This window comes from Lepisosteus oculatus, chromosome 19 (assembly GCF_040954835.1).
Source record: "Lepisosteus oculatus isolate fLepOcu1 chromosome 19, fLepOcu1.hap2, whole genome shotgun sequence".
NCBI lineage: Eukaryota > Metazoa > Chordata > Actinopteri > Semionotiformes > Lepisosteidae > Lepisosteus > Lepisosteus oculatus.
This window is the reverse complement of record NC_090714.1, coordinates 1904873-1928220: the sequence shown is the minus strand read 5'-3', so window position 1 is coordinate 1928220 and position 23348 is coordinate 1904873. Positions and strand designations below refer to the sequence as shown.

At 38.1% G+C, this 23348-nt stretch overlaps 1 protein-coding gene across 2 annotated transcripts in view; it reads left to right on the top strand.

Moving 5' to 3' along the window:
• mad1l1 (mitotic arrest deficient 1 like 1) overlaps window positions 1-23348 on the top strand; it is a 279399-nt gene that overhangs the window by 43251 nt on the left and 212800 nt on the right. The window contains exon 11 of one of the 2 annotated variants that reach the window (XM_006636986.3): window positions 18354-18498. In XM_006636986.3, coding sequence (XP_006637049.1) covers window positions 18354-18498 — 145 coding nt within the window. Of the gene's footprint in view, window positions 1-18353; window positions 18544-23348 lie in introns of both variants that reach the window. The other variant, XM_015359763.2, reaches the window with a different exon arrangement.

Here is a 23348-nt window from a genome sequence, read left to right as displayed (position 1 = left end):
TTTTAGGGAATACACAGCAGGTATTTGAAACGTAATTTTCTAAAACTTGATTTTCTCAGTGGCTTAATTTCCAACCCCCAGATGGCCAGTGGAAATGTTACTTTATGTAACATTTTAAAGATGAATTTCCTTAAATACTAGATTACTGGAATGGAAACAGATTAGCACTTGACATAATACAAGTATCTAACACTTAGTCTCTCGCATGCAAATTGAAACCACACAATTCTCTTGAATCTTTTTGAAATTACCATCTATAATTAAGTACCGAACTCAGAATGTCTGCAAATTTGAATGAGGATATTGTTCATCTGCTAGGAGCTCTGTGTTTTTGCTCTTGACATACACTGTTTAATCAGGGTATTGTCTACATCTGACTGGCCCTTTTATGTTTGTTGTCTATTAGAATCTGGATGACTTTAAAAAGAGATTGGCATGTTACAGAAATGTGTGCGTGCCCACATTTGCCGATCATTGCTATAATGTATACTCAGGATCCACTAAACCAAAATGCGTAACGTTGAAGCACCATATCTTTACATGGGATTGCTTGTTCCTCGTACACAACGTTTCATGCAGGAGGAATGTGAAAAGGAATGAGGCTGTTAAAGATGAGTCCCTTCGCCACTGCCGTGACCGAGTCATGCCACAGGGTTAGAATATAGTGCCGTTGTCTTTAAGTGGCAAGAATGATCGTTTGCAGTAAGCTTTTTATAATATTAACACCTAGTGATTTAGATATTAGAAAGGGGTGAAGGATGCTGAAGTCTTAGAATCTCCTAAATGGCGTCACAGCCCTGTTGATATTATGCGAGCTGCGGCTGCTTGACATCCTAGGCTTGGCGATACTTGATCAAGTAAAGTGAAGGAGTCGCCTTCCCGCTGGCCTGCGCAAATGAAAGCTGGTTCAGGCTTCTGAAGAAGTGATCTGCTCTGTGTGGGGAGATGCCCTGAAAATAAGAAGTGAGCAGTTATCGACGGGCCTGGAATTCGGTTCAGCCCAGTTGTTGGTGAGTTGATGAAACATAGCTGTCTTCCATGCATCAGTAAGATCTTGCATTGAAAATGATTTGCTTTATAGTGTGCTGCTGGTATTCGATGGTATTTGATTTAGTGTTTTACACATTTTCCTGTGTGGGAACATGTCCCTATTTCAGTCCCACCTGGAACATCTCTGACAGGTACTCCCTAATGTTTGAACAAGCCCACTTGCTCCTCACAGTTTTATTTCATGTCTCTCAATACCCCCTCCCCCCACCTTCACTCAGCTGATAATGTAGGATTTCATATTTGCGATTCTAAAACTGCAGGCATGTTTTACCAAATAGTACATGAAACTGCTAATTAAGCACTATGTAACATTTTAATAAGCTAATGCACTTTTAAACATCCACAGTTTTAACGGTCCATTACAGCTCTCAGAAAAAGTCTTCATGCCAATGTGTTGCGTAAAAGCCTGTAAACTAAAAAAAAAAAAACATCTTTCAATCTTGGTAAATCTTTCATTTAACTTACGTCACGTTTCCTTGACTACAAACTCATTTTACAGGCTTGTACACCTCTTATTCAAAACGTGTGCGTGGATACCGAGTGCTCCTGTGGATATGATCTTGGAGGCCAGACGAGTGCAGTTTAGGTTTGGGGTTTCAGTTATGAAAATCGTGTACTTGGTCACATCAGTGAGTTTCAGTTCAGCAGAAGTGTAGCCTTCCACCCAGTCAAAGAAGTGGCATGCTTTTTGGTGGGAGGTTTATCTGAGGTCGAAAGGCAGTCATCAAATTGCTGTGCTCTAATCATTTCATTTGCTCTTTTGATCACTCAAGGCCATGCGCTTTCCTCTGCGTGTTCACCGGCTGAAATTGGAGTCGATTGTAATGCCCTGTGTCATGGGGAGGGATTCTTCAACTGTGCTGCTTGTTGACATGAGCTCCTCTGGGCAAGAGATGTACACGTTTGCCATCACAGGCCGTGTCCCAATATCCACACTTGTGGTCTCGTGTGTTTCCTGTGAGGTCTGTACGGGCCTAGGGGGCCCCGTTTCTAATTCCTGTTCCACACTGGTGCCTACAATCCTTTGTGCTCCCTTCTCGTGAGTCTGCGTCAGGGCAGACTCGACTGAAGGTAATAACGTGCTCATGTTGAAGGTTTTCTTTTTCTGGAATGCATATCGCCACATTCTAGGTATTGACTTTCAGAGAAAAGACACTTTTTTTCTGCAAAAAGCACGAATCGGAGCCATATAGTGAGCTACGCTCTGCTTCATACAGTAAGTGAACAGGCACATAGGCAGAGGCCTGAAAGGTCTGTAATCTGTGATCTTCGATAAATGGTTGGCTTTTGTTTCAAAGTGTAATGCAGAAGATAGGTGGTAATGTAATAGTGTAAGGAGACCTTTTATTACTTAGGAAATCAGCTTTTCACTTGGCACTGATATTTTAAGTGTATTTTTTTCTGTGTATAACCGTCTACAGTCACCTTTTTTCCCCTCATATTCATGATCTTTCCATGTCTTGACGGTTGTAAGTTAATGTACTTGATTTCTATCAACTATCACGTCTTTTGTAAATTAGAATGTTGTGAAGTACTGTATTCTCAGTCTTTGAAGCTCTGATGATTTGACGCAGTCATCCTGGTGGCACGATGATCTATAGCATTTCAGTCCCAAGACAGAATAAAGAAGTATACCACCACCAGACTTCTGTTTACTCGTACATTTATTGTACTTGTGTCTAAATTAAAAATGCATTTGAGTGCTCTGGGGAAGAAAGCCAGGATCACAGGTTTGACACCTTTGTAATCTCTTTTCCCTTTCTTTTTTACACGCTGTCCTACTTTCATTTTACATGACATTTCTCTACCAGCGTAAAGTGCAGCCACGTGTGAATTCCATTTTTTGCTTCAGATAATACTATGGTTAAAGCTAGATTTACAAATTTGCAAATGTACTTGGACACCAAAGGGTGGGGGAATCAATAGAAAATGGAGAAAAATGTAAAAGTGGCGGTTTGATCACTGAAGTGGACTGATTCTGTTAATACTTTGAGAGGGAACTCCAAACCGCTGATTTTAGAAATTTCCAATAGGTCTAAATGTGTGAAAGGTCCAAACGGGGGTTACTACTGTCGCTTCCAATACGTGTGGCTTTGGGGAATGAAGGAAGTACACTACCTTTTTACTTAGGTGTTAAGCCTTTAGTTTCATTGAGACATTTTTTTTTGCAAGTGGTACAGAACAAAACCTTGAAATGTCGTAAAAATGAAAAAAACAAAACAAAAGAGATTGCCAGGGAAGATTGGCTTTGGAAACTCTGCCTTGGAAAACATTGGATGTTTGAATCGGACGGATGTCCTGTACGATTTCAAAAACTGTGTGATCATTGGTGTCTTACTCTCATCGATATGCCCCGAAACAGGGACTTTTAGGAACTTTTCTCCCTTTGTCTACCTGTATAGTAGGCAGGAGAAGAACACTTTTGAAAATTAGTGGGGAATTTGACACTCTGACAGGGTAAAAAGTATTTTGTCTTTGCAGGTGGATCAACTATTGAGTTGGCCCCTGGGATGCTCTTGTCTCTTGTTAGATAAGGGCAGGTTTCGTAGTCGAGAGCTGGCTTTAACATGTAAAGTGCTTTTTACTGTAAAACTGAGCTGTATTAAAAACCTATGTTATCAGACAATAGTTATGCCAGAGGAATGTCATCTTGGCAGCAAAGATAAGTGAATGGTTGTAAAAATGTCTTCGTGCTATTTCCCATGTTGTATAACAGTATGCGACTGCCTTCTGCAGAGCCCCCAGGGGCAGTAAAATTGAAACGGATTGACGTGGCTTGTCCAAGCAAATGATTCTATTTTCCTGATGATGGAATTCATTGACAGTCCCAGACTGATAAGCCTTACTGCCATTAACAAAGTAAGGTGCATGTTACACATTTTATTCTTGTCACAAATCTTTTATACCTCTGACACAGCTTCCACTTTTTAAAGGGGATGTGGGGGGCGTTGTTATAATATCATTATAAAGATTGCCAGCACTTTGCCACTTCAAATAATAGTCAAAGACTGTTTCAGAAGTAACGTGGAGTCGCCATTTTCTTCATGGCTTCATGACTTCACTACTGTTTGTTAAATTTGTGGGAAATGGCAGTAGATTAGTTTACCTGTAGCTAATATTCTGAATTGCAACATTTAACAGAGCGTTTTAATTAAAATTTTAACTGCTGCAAAACTATATAAAGAAGTGAGGTATTAAGCATAGTCTGTAAAACAAAACGGTAAATGGAAATTTAACGTGAAAATCTATAATGTGTAATAAAATTGACTGAGATGCTGCTTCTAGAATTTCTGCTCCGTTGTAGCATTAAGCTCATTAAATGATGAGAGATTGTTGTTTCTGTTCAGTGATTTTGAAACATTCTTTTACGAATTGCATACCAAACGTAATATTGAAACTTATTGAAACTTATGAGTGTCTTAACTTATGTGGAGTAATTAATTAATGCTTGGTATTTTGCATATAAAATACTTTTTCCAAGAGCAAACTTGCCAAAAAACTTCACGGTTTTTAGATGTATTTTAGATTTATTTCTTTTCCTGTTCCCTTTAAACAGTAATTTATGGTGAAATGTTGTATGAAGCAAAAGTGATGTGTCTTCAAGGCATTTTTATTGGTGGCTTTGGTTTTTCAAATAAGGAATTTAAAATTCAGATACTTAAGCTATTTGTATCACACTGCTGCAAAAATATTGAAGGTACTGAGGCTGAAATATCAGCTTGTCTACCAGCAGTATGTTAGCAGACAGATTCATAACATTTTATTTCTCTAGTTTTGTGCTTCAGGGTGTTTTTATAATTAGTGTTCTACTTGATCAAAATTCTGTAAATTATCAAGTCAACCCTAATTAATCAAACCTCTGCTGTGTGATGCACCAGGAATTTTGTTGCCTTTTTTCATTGCTTTCTGGGAAAATCTCTAATTGTTTTGTGACAGTCAATTAAATCATTCTAAAACATTCTGATAGTTGAAAGGTTGAGTCATTATGATTTGGGGATTTTATTCTGGTGTGGTGCAATATGCATTCAGAAAGGGACATTCAGGTTTTTGCAGTTTTAGTCTGCGAATTGGAATGAATGTGAATAGTTTCTGATCCCAAAGGATTTTCTTTTCTCTGAAGTGTGGTAGTAAGGTTTGCCAGCACCAGCGTGCAAAATGTCCAAGGAACATAAACGAAAAATAAATGAAAGTGATTTAGTAAAACAACGTTACCAATAACCAATTGCGATAAGGCATTTTTCAAGCAAAGTTCATTATTCTTTTGTCTTTGTTTTTGTTTAGAGACTCAGGATTGGATTCAAATGAGAACAGACTTTTACATAGGAGTCAGCTGACCATGCCTTAAAGAACTTCCAAAACTTTGTTTTTTAGGATGAAGTGAACTTGAATATGATGTGCAGTTTAACTATCAATTAAGTTAGCGTTGGTAAAATAAAATATTTGCTTCGACTGAAAGTTCACGTTAAGTTTCATGCATGATAGCCCAACATGGTTGCCTCCTCCTGTAAAGGGGTGTGATCCTGCAGTGGCTGCTGGGTGTTTCCTGGCTCACACAGTCTGGCAGGCAGTTAAGGCGAGGCCAGGCTCGAACCTGGGTCCCGGACAGCAGCATCATGGGCTGCAGAAGCACAGAAAGACCTGATGGCAAATAGCCTCTCACATCCTCCAAGGGGACACAAGAAAACCAAGTGACTGAACCCTGAGTGAAACAGTGGTCTGAATTTAATCAGCACCAGAACTCTGATGTCCAATAGTGTAAATACAACACAATCCCCCTCCCAGCTTAAAATGTAAACTACTTTGTGAGCAGCTGCTTTATTTGATTGATTATTGAATTCATTTGATGTAATACTTTAGCACGGGCGAAGATCCAGAGATTTGGATCCTTGGATCCATCAGTTACTTGACTACAAATTGGGCGCGATGGGCTGAAAGGCCTGGTCTCACTTGCAAGCTTTCTTATATGCTGTCATGTTAGTTAATGTTTTTTTGCTCTGGGCGTCGCATGGAAGATGGAAGATAACCTCTGCTTTTCTTGAGGTTGCTCTGCCCGGCAACCTGTCTGCTGTCGAAAGGGTCAAACCTGTCCCAGCTCCCCCCTCTTCTTCGCCTGCCTTACAGCTCCAAACCTCCATCCTGACTGGTACCCTGCCTTCTTACCACTCTCCTGGCAAAGACCTTTACCAGATTATCTCCTGGAAGCTACTCCTGTTCTCGTGAAATCAAGTACCTTTTTTTTTCTATCCATCATTTAAGTTGTATTAAAGATTTTTACCAAACGTTTGCCTTTGTAGCCCTGTGTGTGCAGTTCTTCAACGGGGGAAAGCCAGCAGTGAAACTCCTCCAGAATGTTTCTTTATGAAACCTGGTTAAATCAGTTCGCAGTAGATTTGCGGTCTGTGTGATTTACTCACATCTTCCGTTACACTCAATTACAACTCAAACTTGGTTCCCTCTCAATTTAAAAGGAACCAGGTGCTCAGCCTCCTAGATAGTGTCACCTTTTTTTTTCTCATCTTGGGTGCTCACAGCGCCGCAGAGATCTTCTTTTTTTCTGAAGATTGAATTTGGTTTTATTAATTTCTAGATGGTAAAATAATGACTCAGCGTTTTGAGGTTCAGATGATCATTCTCGTCACTGGTACTGTATACGAAATCGGTAGACAATTTAGGCCTCAAAAATGAGGAGATAAAAAAAGCTAGGCAGTAGAAAGACATGCTGGCAATATTTGTTTTGAAATTATATTCCATATTGAGTTTTTTTTCTTTTATTTTTTAAGCTCAGCTGGTGGTATTGAAAATAAATGAAATTTCAGGTGTCTCTGACCTGCAGAGTTGTAAGGCCAATTGAAACCTGCAACTTTCTCTCTCTTGTTGTTCCAGCCTCCTGCTTTAGTGGATTTCTAAGGGACACAGACAGATATGGATGCCAAAACATTCACAGAATTTGTAGTGTGTTTTTTTGTAATTCAGTTCTGACCTCATACTTTTTTCCTTGCAATAAACAGTGTTATTCTATATAGATGTCTCTTATGATTAGTAAGCATCAAGGTTGTTCTGTATAGTTAAAATAGAGGTAGTGGTGTAGAGGTGAATTTATGGACACATAGCTAAAATATTCTTTGAAAAGCATTCAAGAATGTTTGTGTTATTGTTTTAGGTGCAAAAGGCAAAATTACCCATGTTAAGAATGGAAAAAAAATAATGACCACCACCAGCTGTCTATAAACTAATCCTGCAAGTTAAAGCATCTGATTCAGCTTTGAAGTGATTGTCCCAAAAATTAAGAGAGAGGTTGAAAGAAGCCATTGTTTTTGTTATAATTTGTCTTTTATTCAACTGAAGATCCAGCAAGATACTGGTTTTATCATTTTTAAGGTTAGAGAACAAATTTAGCTTGTCTTCCAACCATCACTGTGATAATTTGGTTTTAATGAATAGTCAAAAGTGGAATCTTATTATCTTATTTCTTGAAAGTGCCCTGCTATGACATCAAACTGATTGAAGCTTAATGCCTGGCTGATACTTTTGGCCCTTCTAACTGCTTATTCATTGTTTGGCAATTTGGTTGCAGTGAAATTGATCCATTTTTTATAGGATAAGACTGGAGGACTTTTGCAGAATCTGAATTCCAATGACGGGGAACTGTGGCATACCATACAAATGTTTGCCAATTTGGAAATTATCTGGTTTATCAAGCAATGGGACTGGAAAACAGTGTTATATTTACAGTTCAGTGTAGCTATTGATTACCGATTCTTAAGAACGCATACAAAAATCATTAAAACATAAAAGATTGTAGATGATTGCAGACCATCCAGACCATCTTGATGTTGTGTAATTTAATAGCTAAGTGAAAGTAAAATCTTGTCCAGATGTTTCATAAAATTGTCCAGAGACTTAACTAGATTTAACTACCAATCTGGGAAGCCTGTTCTGGGATGTGTTTTCTCTGTCCTAAATTAATTCCCTTGTACTATTCAGTTGTGACCACTTGTCCTTGATTTAGTGATGAGTGTGAAATAGCCCTTCCAGCTAACCCTGCCTGTACCCTTTGATTGTCCAGTCTGCAGCCTCTGTAAAACTCCTGTAAATCTCGGCTTGTTTTAGATCAGTGGTTCCTATCCCTAGTCCTGGAAGAACACCGTCTCTTCTGTTTGTTGTTCCAGATGAACAAATCACAGGGTGATTGAAAAAGCAGAAATCAAACTCAAACAGCAAATACTGTAGCTAACTGAAATCAAAGTCCAATGTGATCTGTGAGCAGTATCAATGCGGTAACAATTAAGAGTTTTTCAGAACTATTCTCATTCAGGTGTGTTGCCCAACATGTAGTGAGTTCGGCTTCCGCAGAATGAAAAAAACGCACAATGTAGGGGCTTCTGACATAATGTCATTTCCATCTCTTCATCCTCAATTAATCCACTGGCAAGAGCTGTTTAGTTCAAAAGCAATTTGAGAAGAGGCTGCACAAAGTTCTGCATGCTATTGTTGGCAATGTTACCCTTAAAGTAGGGTATTTTTGACAGGACTAACCGAATAAAAAAAGATATAAGCCTAAAAATGAAAACCGATTAAGTCGTCAGTTATCCCTGGAGATTTAGTACTCAGCTGGAATGAAAAAGCAAACACGATGTTCCTCCAGGACCATAGTTCAGAACCACTGTTCTAGACTGATGTTATTGTGATCCTAACTTGTCTGTTTGCAACAATCCCATGAGACAAGGAATCATTCTTGTCATCTTCCTAGGGCTATAATATCATTTTTGTAGTATGGCTTGAGCACTACGTTCCTGGATTTAAATTCCACATTTTTTTACTGTATGCCTAAGCATTCTGAGTAGCCTCGTATGGTGGCTCCGATTCCCATGTAATATGTGTAGTGTATGTCTGTACTGTTGTGTACGAGTGCACCTCTTTGCACATATTAAACATTTGCCATGAGTGTGTCCAGTCAGTTTTTAATTCCCTTCCTGATGATTTTCTTTGACCACTCTCCCTTGTATTATCTACAAATGTAACTAGTTAATATCAGTTATATTAGAATCCAAGATATGAATTATAGCTTAACAGGGATACTTTCAGCATACCACTGCTTACATGTGCCCAATTAAAAGGCGTGCCCCTGAGTTTAACACTTGTCTTCTTTCAAGTTAGATAAGTTCTCAATCAATCTAATCTTGGTTTCCTTGTATTTCTAATTTGAGAATCAACTTTTTTTTTTGACGAGGGACCTCATCAGAAGCTTTCTGAATGTCTGTTTTAATCTTGTAACCTTGTTGCTTATGAAATGCTTTTTGTCACCAGTGATATCAAGAGTTTCATTCTTAATGGATTTTTTTGCATCTTTAAATGTGTTAAAATAAATGAAAGATAATACACAGGATACAAGGTTGGTGAAGATAGTGCTGTGCTGCAAAATTTCTTGTATTTTCTAGACTATTGTAAGACTAGTGATCACAGTGCTATAGAAATGACCTATTTGCAGTTTCACGTAGGGGATATATGTGAACTTTTCTGGTAAAGTGGGCACAATATCAAAACATTTAAGCTGCTGAGACAAAAATAACACTAATAGAGTTACAAAAACTGGATATCTACACACCTGTGTGTGTCTACACGTCAATTTTGTTCTAGATTTAGATATCAATAGAGATGGATAGCTTTATGCTTATGAAGAAGGTCAGGATAGAAATGATTCACATTCTGCTTGCTTATTATACCAAGGTGACAAAGAGATTCATCATAGCCAAGAGCTTTTCTATACAACCTGCCTCTACAAGATCACTGTGCTCTATTAATTAAAGGCTAATGATATCTGAAACAGAATGGATAGGTAATTTGAGTCGTTATCAATCATTTTACTCTTAAGGGGTTAAACAGCTAGAGCACTGTACAGTACTATATTTCCAAATAGTGGTCAGTGTTAGGCATCTGGTAGTGACAGCAGGCTCTAAACATTCATCTCAATTAGTGCAAATTTCAGATTGCAGAGCTGCTGGGAGCAGGTGGAGATAACCAATTTCCTTGCGAAACACAAGCAGGGTAGAAAACCATCAGTACTAACACTGTCTGCTCTCGTTTCTCCTGTCCTAGCCGAATCAAACAGATTATTCTTTTGCTTATGGAATACTTGTTAATGGTTCATTTTTCTGTCAATGTTTTACATGCCTGGTGTTTGTGTTGATTTAGTTTTTTAAATGTTTTTCTTTCTTTTTGTTTGCGTGTTGGGCCAATGTGTGTTTAAGAACTCATGTCTCGGTTATTAAAACCCAGGTTTATTAAAAGTTGAAGCCTTTCATCTAGCTGACCTGTCGGCTATTGTTTTGCTGGTTTGACACAGTTGAGGGTTTTCTTAAACTATATTGTTAATTCCAGGAGATTTCTATGAGGCTCTGTGTTCAGCTCAATATCATCCCCGCAGTCTTTTGATATATATTAACAAACATATCTGCTTTTCCTTTGTTTTCTTAACGTTTGATGTCTAAAATCGTAATTACCGTGTGCGTGAAACGGCAGAAAACATGTTCAGACATTTGTCATCAATGTCTCTTCTGTGTTTCTGGTATGAATACTGCACTGAATACATACTGTATTTGGAAACCTTTGTTTGGAAATCCCACTGCGTAGGGCCTCCACTAAAGCTGACTTTAAGAAGTTTCCTCTATGAGGTTGAATATACTCTTTGTAGAAAATTTGTGGATCGTTCGGTGATGTATTGGGCCCCGGAGTTGAGATTATTTTTATTCGTTAAATGATAAGCCTGGTGGAAGTGAAGAAAATACAGGAAGTAATCAAATTGCCCTGCATATCAAGAGTAGAGTGCTACTGTGCCATGGATATGTCACAGGATGGAATAACCTAGCAGTCGAGCCAAGTCCTCCTTCGTGACTAATGAAGATGTGATTACACTGAACAGGTCCTGGGACCTCCCTTGCCTCCTTTCCTGCGGACTCGTTTCTCTTTCAGCAGGATGGTTAATGCACATCCTCATGCTGCTGGTGTAAAACATCTACTTTGTGAACTGAGAGGGTGACATTTGTAACATGCTTGCCCTGTCTTGCAGACATTCAAATGTTGGGCTGTTCTACAGGGGTGGGAAAGATTCCCACAAGAGAGCATTTGGATTCATAGTAAACCTTTGTGGCTTAACCCTGTAAGTACTGTCATACCTATTCAGTGAAATGTCAGTGGACTTCACAAAAAAAAAGGGATTTTTTTTCCTGATAATGATGAATTAGTTGCACGCAGGAAGTATTAAGTTTTTTTGTGCTTTAGAAAGGATTGTAGTGCAATGGAGAAAAAAAAGTATATTGTTTGTCATTACAGGGTGCCAATAACCTGTATGCAAGAAAGTAAACTGTTAAGTCCTAAAACTGTCAGGCACACAAATCATGCACCTAATTCAATCTTAAATATCCACATCGCAATTACATTAACTGTCGCTGTTCTGGACTGAATTTTTTTTATGAATGCTTGCTTTTTGCATGTGCTATAACTCAATTAATAAAGGAATAAACATTTCCTTAAAACATAGCTTGCAGGGATTTTGTAGCATGGAGGCACCTGGAACCTTCTCTAACTGGGCAAGTCTTGGTCTTTTTGCATCAGTTCATGTTTGGTATGCTTATGTCTGAAGGCTGCACTCATGGTGCTTATTTGATTTATTTAATTATTTTACGAAAAGCTAACAGTCCGAACAGAACTATCAGATGGAATATTTTGTTTTATTTTCTGTCTAGTTGCTGTTCTGCATTCTGCCTTAATTATGGAAATGTGCCATCCTTAAGTAAACAAGGCCCATAGATTCATTGTTTTACTACCCCTGGACGAGCACAGTTACACAGCACTTTAATAATTTTTCTGGTCATTTCTATTCAGCATGTGTCGTGTAGATTACTTTCAAACCTTGGTGCTGCATAATATATACATTAATTTTAACAGCGTAAGCCAATGTAATCTGCATGAGCAGTTTCAACAGAATAATTAACAACTTTGCTTGTTTTGCTATTGTTTTGTTTTTAAATGAATGTGTTTTAAGTACCACAAATAAAAACGAGGGGAGAAAATCACTTGATCTGGACTAGATGCTAAATGAGAAGAATGTCTAAACCAGGTAAAACCGGCAAGATACAATACCATGCTTCTTCGAGATGATAACCAAAGAGCTTATCACAGCCAGCAACTCGCAGCAAATCCATGTCAGTCTAGATTAAGAGCTTTTTGTCACAACAGTTTTCTTTTCTGTTACGGCAAGCACAATTAAAAATCTTAACTTGCACTGTGAGCAAAATACCAATATTTTAAAGCTGATGTGAATTATAAGTTGCAGTTTTCACTTTATCTGTTTTAACACCTGCACTGATAAATGTAAATTATACTTATAAATTATGTGTGTGGAGTGGTGGTGCAGATCATTTCAACAGATAAGTTTGTTTTTTTTTAGCTGAGGAATTTTGTGTTCCTGGGTGTTATAGTGGGTACGTTTCATTAACGAAAATCCAATATAAAGAAATTAACCCAGGAGATGCATTTCATGGTAATAAATAAACCTTTGTTGTAGTTTTAGTGTACATCTGACCTTGTACTTCCTTCATTCTAGAAATGAAAAAAAAATCAATGTTCAGCAATTTAGATTAAGTGAATGTCATCACACATTCTTAACAAAACATAGTCATACGTGAGTATCACGATGATATAGCATTTCTCTTGTAATAAGGTGAAAGAATATTCCTCTATATACATTTAATTTTGCAGACTTCCTTTTGCGTCTACTGTTGTTAATGGGAAACTGATTGACACTTTTTTTGGACATTAAATAAAGTATTTTCATCCACAACCCCTGGCTTTTATACATCAACCCATTTTGTAAACTGCTTTATCCAGTGTAGGAATGTGTGGAAAGTGAGAGCCTATCCTAGCAAGCAACAGGAGCAAGGCAGGATACACCCTGGATGGGACACCAGTCCATCACAGAGCAGACAGACACACACACACACTCACACCACGGCCAGTTTTCCCAGAACCCAGTTAACTTCCCAGTCTGGGTTTAGACTGTGGGAGGATGCCAGGGCACCCAGAGGAAACCCACAGAAACGAGGGGAGAACATACAAACTCCATGCAGACAGCATCGAAGCCTTGAGGCCGTCCACCTTGAGTCATTTCTGTTCTGATTTTTAGAATGAATCGTTATTCTCTTCACTGAGTTTGGAACTGCCAGATGTTTTAAGACGTAGCTTTTGAGCAAGACTGAGAGGACTGGAGTCAGGGACAGGTGTCTGTGGTACCCACCTGCAAAGCCTCTCACCATTTGACCCGCTGCACGCTCCACAGTGCCTGTCGGGTGAGGTTGCACCACCTGTCCAATGGGATATGAGGTAAGTTTCTCATGGTATATAAGGGATTTGACAAATTGTAGGACTTTCTGATCAGCGTATTTTCCAGGAAGCTCCGACTCATTGGCCCACCAGGTAGATACATCTGTTCTGACCAAACCATCCCAAACTATTGTCCTCCCCACATGTATGGATGGTGCCCTGGCTGGGCACCATGTGAGCTGAATGCTGCATAACTGTCATGGATCCAAGAGGGCCATCGTGGATATAGCTATCGTTTAGGAAGTATTTACTGGTCTACAGAGATCTGCATGGAGTACTGACATACAGAAGACATGATGGATGGATGGATTAATACCCTCTTTCATTTATTTACTTTTTTTAATTATATAATGTTAGCATGCCCAAAGGAGTTGGGCAGCCAGTTGTTTTTGGTCCCCTAGAGGTTTTTTTTTCTCCTTATTAAGGAGCTTTTGGTTCCTCTCCTCTGTTGTCTTCTGGTCTTCTGTTCTGTATTCACACAGTGTATGGTTACTTGCATTGTTAAGCACCTTGGGGACACCTGTTGTGAAAGGTGCTATATAAAAATAAATTGAATTGAATTATCTCCACCCTGCCTCAGAGGAGGTCAGTCGTTTGTGAGCCACCGATTGGGGAATCCCATATACATTTGGCTTCTTATACTTTGTTGAATTTTGAATTCAGTGTGGTTCCACTGTGCACAGGCTGTATAATGAGCAGTTCAGGGACCACATTTTTTCGTTCCTTATTTCTCGTATGTAGACGTGCGTGAGGCTTTTAAAAATATATTTTTTAATCGCAAGTCAGGTGTAGCAGATGTTTGCTTTACCTGCTGCTTCCCAAATATTATTAAGGCAAGTGTGCATAAATAAAAGTTTTCACGGCATAATGTTATGTGGGCTGTCATTATAAATTCCCACGGTTTGAAATTAATTGCCTTAGAAATAGGAAAAAAAAGTTTTTCAAATTCGCAACATGTCTCTCTAAGCATTTGAGATAGGGAGTAGATTCCATTAATGCTTCTAAGTTTGAATTTCTCATTAAAACCAAAAAGGATGGATGATGGAGCTTTTTGTATTTTTTCTTTTATTTTTTATCCAAATGTTCCAGTCTTGCGCGTAAAAAAGAAAAACTTAAATTGTCTTTTGTTTTGTTCTTTTCCTTTGCTTTTGCCGACGAAGTCAGCTTGGAATGTACTTTGTTTTAAAAAATTCTTCTTACTTAAATAGTTTTTGTAGTGTATGTTTTTGAATTTTATATGCATATGCATACTGATTTTCTTCCAACAAAAATAAAAATGAATCCTTCAGTGACTCATGTTCATGTACATAATGTACCAATCTGTCCTGTAATGGTTAACAGTTTTGATTTATGTACCTTAATTTTCAGTAAAGCTAGATAATTACAATGAAAGACTGTCACTATTTTAACCAGTGATAGATTAGGTTGTGTAGGATCTAATTTGAGATAATCTAAGAAATTTTATGGGAAAGTGTGCTGAGGTTTGTGATATGTTAAATGTTCTGTTGTTTGTAGTCTTCATCTTGTCTAGAGAGTGAGAATGAAGAGTTGTATTGTACATGATTTATTCTTATCTTCCTTTTTAGAAGAAATAAAACATACTGAAACCCAACTTCATATGGGTTCAACCAACACAGTCAGTACTTTGAGGTTATTTTATGGTTAATTATCTTTTGAAGGGGAGTTTGTCAACAAATTATTCATTTTCATAATCAGGTGCAACGTGGTACTGAGATGTTAAGATTAGTTTTCCACTTATTTTGAGAAAATAGTAGCGGTAATAAAATAAAAGTGTGCCTTAAGACTGAGTTTGTAAGTTGTTTTGTATGTTTGATGTGATACTTCCTTTATATAAAGTCATTTTTTAGCAAACTTTTCACTGTATGTGTATTAAATACAATTGTATATTTAATTTATAATATTTGTGTTTCCTTTCTTTTCTTTTCAGCAGGGAATAAACCCATCACCAGTTCCTTTAAATATAATTGACTGCACAATTTAGAAGTGACTCAAACTTTAGTGTTTTTAAAAATGGGCTGTGTACTTTGGAAAGAACTGTGTTGATTAGAATTGTTTTTGCATTTTTGTGCATTAGTTTAGCTAGAATGTCATTTATGAAAGTCATCTAAATATGGTATAGCAGGGAATGAAGTGTCAGGTCTAATCAGTGTCATCTCAGTATTAGAGTAAAAGTGATTTAAGCAACATCTTTCCTATGCAGCATGTTTTCATGATCATATATCTATGTGAATATTGAGTGATAAACAAAAGAACTGATAAGATGGTGCAGTAAACTTTTTGCGTTGATGATCATTTGTATATTTTATATATTTGCCGACATTTGTATTTTTTGTTTTTGCTTGAAGATGCTGTAGCTGTACTTGGTTGCATGATTTTCCTTAACACAGTCCAGCAAATATCATCAGCATACTGTCCTCTTTAATATGTATTACAATTGCAAGCATTCAATGCAGAACATCAAGAAACTTATTGGAGACAGGCTGCTAACAGTACAGAAATGAGCTTGGTCTGTATTTTAACTCAGGTGGTGGAAGCAGAGTCAGAAATAATAAAGAACCAATCTTCTGACTGACAAGAGAAAATAGGCAGGGGAAATACAAACAAATTACGTTTCTTTATTAAATGGGTTTCTTCAGTAAAAATGAAATCATCTAATCACTTGAGCTAATCACTTCAAACCAAAAGACAATTTCTCGTGTTGCAGTTAATAACACATTTTATTTTTCAAGCTTTGTGTCCTTGAATTACATTTTCTTTCTCGAGGCTGCATTTTCAGTGTACCTGTTGTCCTGCTTGTAAAGTTATTTTGACTCATTACAGCTCATGTCTTGGGACTTGAGCAAAATCGACGTTACCTTTGGACAAGTGCGTCAGGCGTTCGGCCCGTGTGTGGCATTTGTGCTTAAAGTGTGCGTTGATGCATTTTCAGAGTTAATTGAGTTCAGATAATTTATTTTCGCTCTGCTTCACTTCGGACGTTTGTGGCGGTTGGCAATGGCTACCACAGTGGGGTTTGGGCGGTTTGTGGATCAGCAGGGAAACACCTCTTTCCCTTCGGTTCTGATCTTTAAGAAGGCTGATGAAAGGGTAAATGAATATTGCAGAGATCTTATTATCCAGAGAGTTTGATAGAATTGAACTCCCTCTGCAACTCATTTCATTCTCACTGCTCAAGGTCAAGTGAGAAGTTGGAGAAAAGTCTCCCAATTCGGTGCCTATTTATCTCCGAATGCTGATAAAATAGGCTGATTTGCATTGGTGGAAGAAGAAAATCGTCACAGACAAGAAGAGAGTAAACTGGTATCGATACTGCAGTTTGTTGAATTAACCTATTTCCTTTAATTATTTGGAATTTGAGTATCTGTGGCTTACGTTCTTGTACCTGACCCTATCTACAGCCATAAAGTTAAGAATCATGCCAGAAACGCCTTGCTGTCTTTACAATATTATTCCCAAGCTATGTTGTTGTTTTCTTTACTCTGATGTTATAGTTTTTCTTTATTAAAGGTAAAAAAAATAATAATTGTGACTTCAGTTCTCCTAACCCTATTTTTCCCATAAGGTTCGGGTATTTAGATTTTTGGAAGGCTTTGAGGAAAATGAATGCTCAAATTGAAAATGCTAGATATTCAAGGAAACATACATTTGTATTAAGAAATGGTTGTTTAATAAAAATTAAGGTATAGGTAAGGGATGGATGTTCCAACTGTAATGATATACCTAGAGGAGTACTACAAGAATCTGTATTAGTGACACTTTTCTTCATTGTTCCTATACATTGCTTACATTCTTGACATGTTTTTAAAATTCTTGATTAGAGAAAACTATGAGAGGACCTTGTTCATGCATTCAGAATCCTCAAAGAGACTGACTAGATGATAGAAATAGAAACTGCAGGGGAGAATGCACTTATTATGTGCATAAGTATGTAATTATAAATGTACTTATTTATACATTTGTTTGTGTGAAGGTGTATGTCTGCAGTAGAAATGTCTAGTACAGTTCCCTGCTTGTGGTTTTCACATGGAAAATAACCGCAGCTAAAACTGTGGCAAACTAACAAACTCAAGGTTCAGTGGGCATTGTTATTTTCGTTGAATTGAAATGTCATTCTTTTATTGTGTGCTTAATCTATAGTGGGGAAAAAAATCTTGTAATGGTTGTTACAGAAACGTAATAGCATCACAAACAGACTGACACATTCTTATACTGGCCTTATGTAAAGGCCACCCATTTATACTATTGATAAAATGCAGTTGAAGCTTTCAGTCATTTTGTCTTTTTAAATCTTTTCGTTAGCTCTTTCAAAATACATTTACAGCTTATTTTTCAAACTGGAATTCCAAGTATCATTTAAAAAGTGTGTACGTATTCAATTCCTTTGCCTTGAGTTATGTACATGTTAGAATATTTGTAAAGGCAGAAGTAATGACGGTTTTTATATGATGATCCTCTCTGTGAATCTAACATTTTCATACACACTCTGGTGATATTTGTTTCAAAATTGGTAACGGTCACATTTTTTCCATCTTTGTTATTTGTCTGTTTTTGTTTAAACAAGAGTTGAAAATGTTTCACTTTATTTTTTGATAAATCCTTGCAATGACATAGTGCTGATCACATCAAAGCAACTTGAAAGGATTACCCACATGGTGTCCAGTAAATGATTCAGACCCTTTGGCGTCCCATTTTGTGGAATTTTTCATCTTTGTTTTAATGTAAAACCTGAATCCTCAAATTGAAGGCTTCTAGAGGTAAGGTAGGTAGAGTACTTATGTGCAGTAAATTAGAGGAAGAAAACTGGAATATGTTGTTTGCATCTATATTTGAACCTTTGATCTCAGTATCTGGAGGTGGCATGTTCTTTGCTGGACAGTAAGCATGGGTTGCTGTTGTTGTTGCAGTGCTCGGGCTCTGGAGAAGGTCCGCCTGGAGCTCCAGAACGAGCTGTTGCAGCTGCGGGCCAAGCTCCTGGAAGAGCAGAAGAGACGTGAGCAGCAGGACGCGCTGGTTCGGCGACTCCAGAAGCGCGTCTTACTACTCACCAAGGTACAGGAGAGGCCCGAGCTGGCCCTTAAACAGCCTCAGCTCCAGGTTTGTCCCGCGCTGAAAAGAAAAGAGAGACAGCATTTCGGCTGTGGAGCCTTCTTCAGTTGTGGAGACCTAACCTGTCTTCGAGAGGGGCTAGTTTAAGCAGTAGGGATCCTCAAAGACACTGACAAAATAAACAGAGAATTTGAAGAAGGCTCCACGGCCGAAACTCCGTGTCTCTTTTCTTTTCTTATCAGCATGGAATAAACCTTTACCTGTTCCTTTGCAGCCTACACATGCTGACGCAGCTCCCTACTTGAACATGTTCAGTACTATATGTGCTGTTGGAGATATTCAAGTAATTAATTCCTTGCCCAAGTCCTAAAAACAGCTTCTTTAATGGTGCGACAGATATGCATCGTGCCCATTCTTTACTCTAGAGCAGACCTTCTAATATGTAGATTTGAGCAGTGAGATCAGGTCACAAGGCAGAGGTCACTCCTGGCACATTTGTCTAAAGAGAAGTTCGTCTGAGGGGACAGAGGGACAGAGGATGGATTAATAGTGCCAGATGAGATGCCATATCATATCACAAGTGCAGCTCATCTCCGAGGTTGTTCGATTTAGAAGAGTGATGCAGCTTCTCATGGGAACTATGAGGAGTCTCCAACGTGTTGCCATAAATCACCGCAGTCTGATCATCTCCCAAGGTTTTTCTTTGCAAGGCTGCTATAAAAGAATTAAATTAATAGATCTTTTCTCTTAAACCGAATTTTTAACACCAAGAACGTCGCAACGATTGGAAAGACAATCTACTCCGTTGGAGAGGATTTTGATGTTTTTGTTGAGACAGATCCTGTTGAAACGTTTTGAGCAAGCATTGCCATACACACCCTCAGCTTCCTTTTAATCTCAGTTCAATGCCCGATCAATATGGTATTCATGATGTTTTGAATAGTTGATAAAATAAACCTTCAAGCACACATTGCATAATACGGTACATTCAGAATTTTTTGGAGAAGTGAGATGAGCCTGAAAAGTCTCCTGGTTGTCATGGAAACCTGGCTCTATAGTACTATCACCACTTAAATCAGGGTTGGATTCTATGTGAAGATATAATTTCAGATTTGGCTGCCCGAATACTTCTTTCAGAGATAAAGTAAGGGTTTGCAACTGTCTGTTCAGTTTTAATTGTAAAGTACAAGGTTTATATAGGTTTATAGCAGTGTAAAGCACAAATTAGCTAAATGAAGCAATTTGTATTATTGGAAAAATAACAAATATACAGATTGTAACTTCAGTTTCAGTTTTTGCAAAGATGTGATTTTGAAAGCTTAGAGTATGTTTCAGTTTCACTGACGTTTTCTTAAGGCTTCTGTAAATTAAGCACTGTTTTGTTTGTTGGTTGCTTTGTGCTTGTTTGTCCCTTCTTTGGTACACTGGCTTCCAAAAATGTACAGGATTCATCCAAATCACATGATCTCTTCACTGTGAAACACGTGTTACAGTGGGGATCTGGATTGTCTGAAGATGCAGCTGTACCAGTCAAATTTCTGGAGTCCATTTGTCAAAACAAGACCCAAAAGGAAGGCTGTAACTGTTGTACCATCGCATCCAAACAGCAGACATGATGATTTGTTTCGTGCTGTAGGTCTTACGATTTTTGTAATTTCAGAGGTTTTGTGTGAAGGGTCATATCTTAAATGAAAATTTTCTCTTTCAGTTTATACATTACCCTCAAACTTGACAGCTGTGGGCCAGAAAGATTTTTGGGGGGTCTCTGTGACAAAGAGTACAGTGAGCTGGAAAAGACATGGCCTTGCATCACCTTTCAGTAATTTTAACTATTGCGTGCAGTATTTTTTTAATAAGAGAGAGATCACTTTATTGTCCATATACAATTTCTTGTATTAGGAATTTGTGTTTTCACATTCCCCAGCTTGCTCTCCATGAGACAAACAGGCACACAGCCAGGGAGAGAAGCTCTGGGTCAGAGAGCAGGGTCAGGCATCTATGCGGCGCCCCTGGAGCAGTTGGGGTTTGCTTGCTCAGGGGCCCAACGGAGTAGGATTCCTCTGCCGGCCACGAGATACGAACCGGTAACCTTCCAGCCACGGGCGTAGATCCTTCGCCACAATAAGCAACATATTCAAAAGGGAAATCTGCAGGAAGCAAAAACTTTTGTTTTCCAAACTGATAATTCATATGAAACTTAGTTTAACACTTGGCCTGTGCATTTTCCGATCAGTAATGCTGCGGCGGCTTATTTTGCTTTATGCGTTTATGTTTGAACCCCCCAATGAGCAGTGCCATTATTTGTACCCCTTGCTGAAAAAGTCTTGATTGCAATAGCAGTGTGCTTATTATTATGCACAATTAACTCCTCTTGCAGTGAGCAAGTAGCTGTAAAGTTGTCAAAGGGTCTAATTATACACAAAACAAAAACAATTACACATCTTTACCCTCTGACTTTCGTCTTACACTCACTCTTTCCTAATTAAGCATATGCGTATTTCTGAGACGAAACATCCCAGGAAGGTTCGGCTCTATGTCACTTAATCACATTAACCTCTGCTGGTCAGAAGCTCAGTTCATATTTTCTTGATCAAAAATGAAAGGACTATTGCTGTCGGAACTCTAACCCACACCGAGACTATCATGACATACAAGACGTAACAATCACGGGAGATAATTTCAAGCAGAGAGGCGAAGAACTGATGGCAGTGGGAGCCCAGCTACCTGCTGGCTGTAAATGGTGGCACAGGCAGGGTTAAGCCACAGACCATGTAACACAGGAAGCATTACTGAGTAGCTTATGCTCTACCTGCTGAGTGGCTTGAAAAACAAGACTTCAGTTCGCTGTGCAGTCTCCTGTTTCGTGTGACAAGCAGTCAAAAGCAAAGTACGGGTTTAAAAAATACTTTGTACTTGTAAACCTTCAGAAGCTTCGGGTTTAACAGTGGAAAATTCAAACATATTCTCGCTGTAAAACAAGAAAAGTTTGGCAATTTCTGCTAATATCACATTTCCTTAAAAGTCCAATGATTAAAGTGTCTTGAAATGTAGTGCCTTGCACGTAAGCAGACACCTGCACTTTCATTTTGTGGTTCTAAAGCTTCCAGTCTGGATGCTTGGAAGTCGTGGTTAATATTTATTATGTGCACAAACTTCAAAGCCAAAAATGAAAAAAAAAACAATAAAGTAAAAATCATGATTGCAGAAGTATTTAAACCTTTTGCTGTGGTGGAATTATTTTAGGTTTAAATGAATTCAGTGGTGAAAATGACCTAAATAAGCCATTAATTGACCTCTGTATGCAATATTAGTGGTTCAGGTGATTGCTGAACGAGTATACGTGTCTCAACAAGGTTTCTCAGTTAGGTAGTGAATTTCAAGCAAAGATCCATCCATGAAAACCAGGGAACTGTCAGAGCAACTCTGGGATTAGCTTGTTTAAAGACACAGATCAGGAGAAGGGTATACTTCATTTTTATACCATCATGCTTCATATCTTTTTGAGCATGGTGATGTCCATCATTAAGAAATGGAAGGCACCCAGCATTTGAAGCCTAAATTAGGCAATCCCATAAAGCAATCAGGCAAGAAGGAAACAGGTTAGGGAAACCACCGTGAGGTGATTTTGAAAGAGTTACTGCATTCAGTTTTTAACCTTCAGACTGCTAAATGTAATTGTTTTTCATTACTTGAATTTGAATGCCATTCCAGTTGGTAATAACATATGCATACACCCCATGCTGTAAGTGCAGTGTAGCTTTCTCTGAACAGTATTTAAATAGTAAAATAGTGCTCACATTCTAATAAAGCAACGGTGAGAGTTATAATGCGGTGTCGATTCTGTGATATTGTCATTCTGTTCCAGTGTGCGAATGCAGAGTTCCGGGTAACGGCAGTTTAATGTGATTTTAAGTGCTGGGGCATTGTTTCATTCAGTGTTTCTTAAGCTAAGGTTTGCATTGCTGATTTGCAAACAAAACTGTGTTTATTGTTCCAGTGGTCTCTTATTTGTGAGACTATAGGAATATGAATATAGTCTAGCTCTTTTTGACAACCTTGTGCAACCCACTTTGTGATAAGAGTTAAGAGACTCAATCTGAACAGACTCAGCAGGGGTGACTAAGAATCCAGTTGCCCATTCATACACATAAAAAAGGAAATACACTGGTATTTTGCTTTTTACTTATAGATAATTTAATGCATAGATTAGAAGTCACATGCTGTTGAAAATTACAATGCGTGGGTTAACAAGTTAAATAAGGTAAATTCTAGGGTTTTTTGTACTGCTGGTTGTTGTTGACCAACTTTTGACTTGGAGAATTATCACAAGCTCTTAAATTTCTTGTAAACGATTGCAATTGTCCTTGAATGTGTCTGTGACCAATCTTTCAGAATCAGCCCTGAAATAGTATTGAAGAATGTTTCAGTTTATGAAGTGCACATGCGGTGTGTTGTCTCATGTGCTGTTTCGTCTTATATTGTATCTATCTTGTTCCGTCCTCTGACCTATTGTCTTTCGTAGACCCCTTTGATTATTCCTTGATTGATGTATTTGCTGATTCACTATGAGTTTTGTTAGTCATGGTCTAAGGGGATGTATTAACTTTGGGAGTTTGTTGTTGTACTAGACTGCATTTTGATTTAAATTAGCTGTGGCTTAAATTAAACCCCTTAATATCAGTCATTTCCTTTGTTAGGTTTTGCTCACCCGTTCTTTTAAATAAAAGATATGTATGAGGTATGTGCAGCATGAAGTTCCGGAGATGCTTGCATTTCAGTTGGCAGGATGGTGCCAGTACTGAATATCTCTCTGTATACTGCATGTGTGTAAAAATAGAAAACTTTGTTTTACA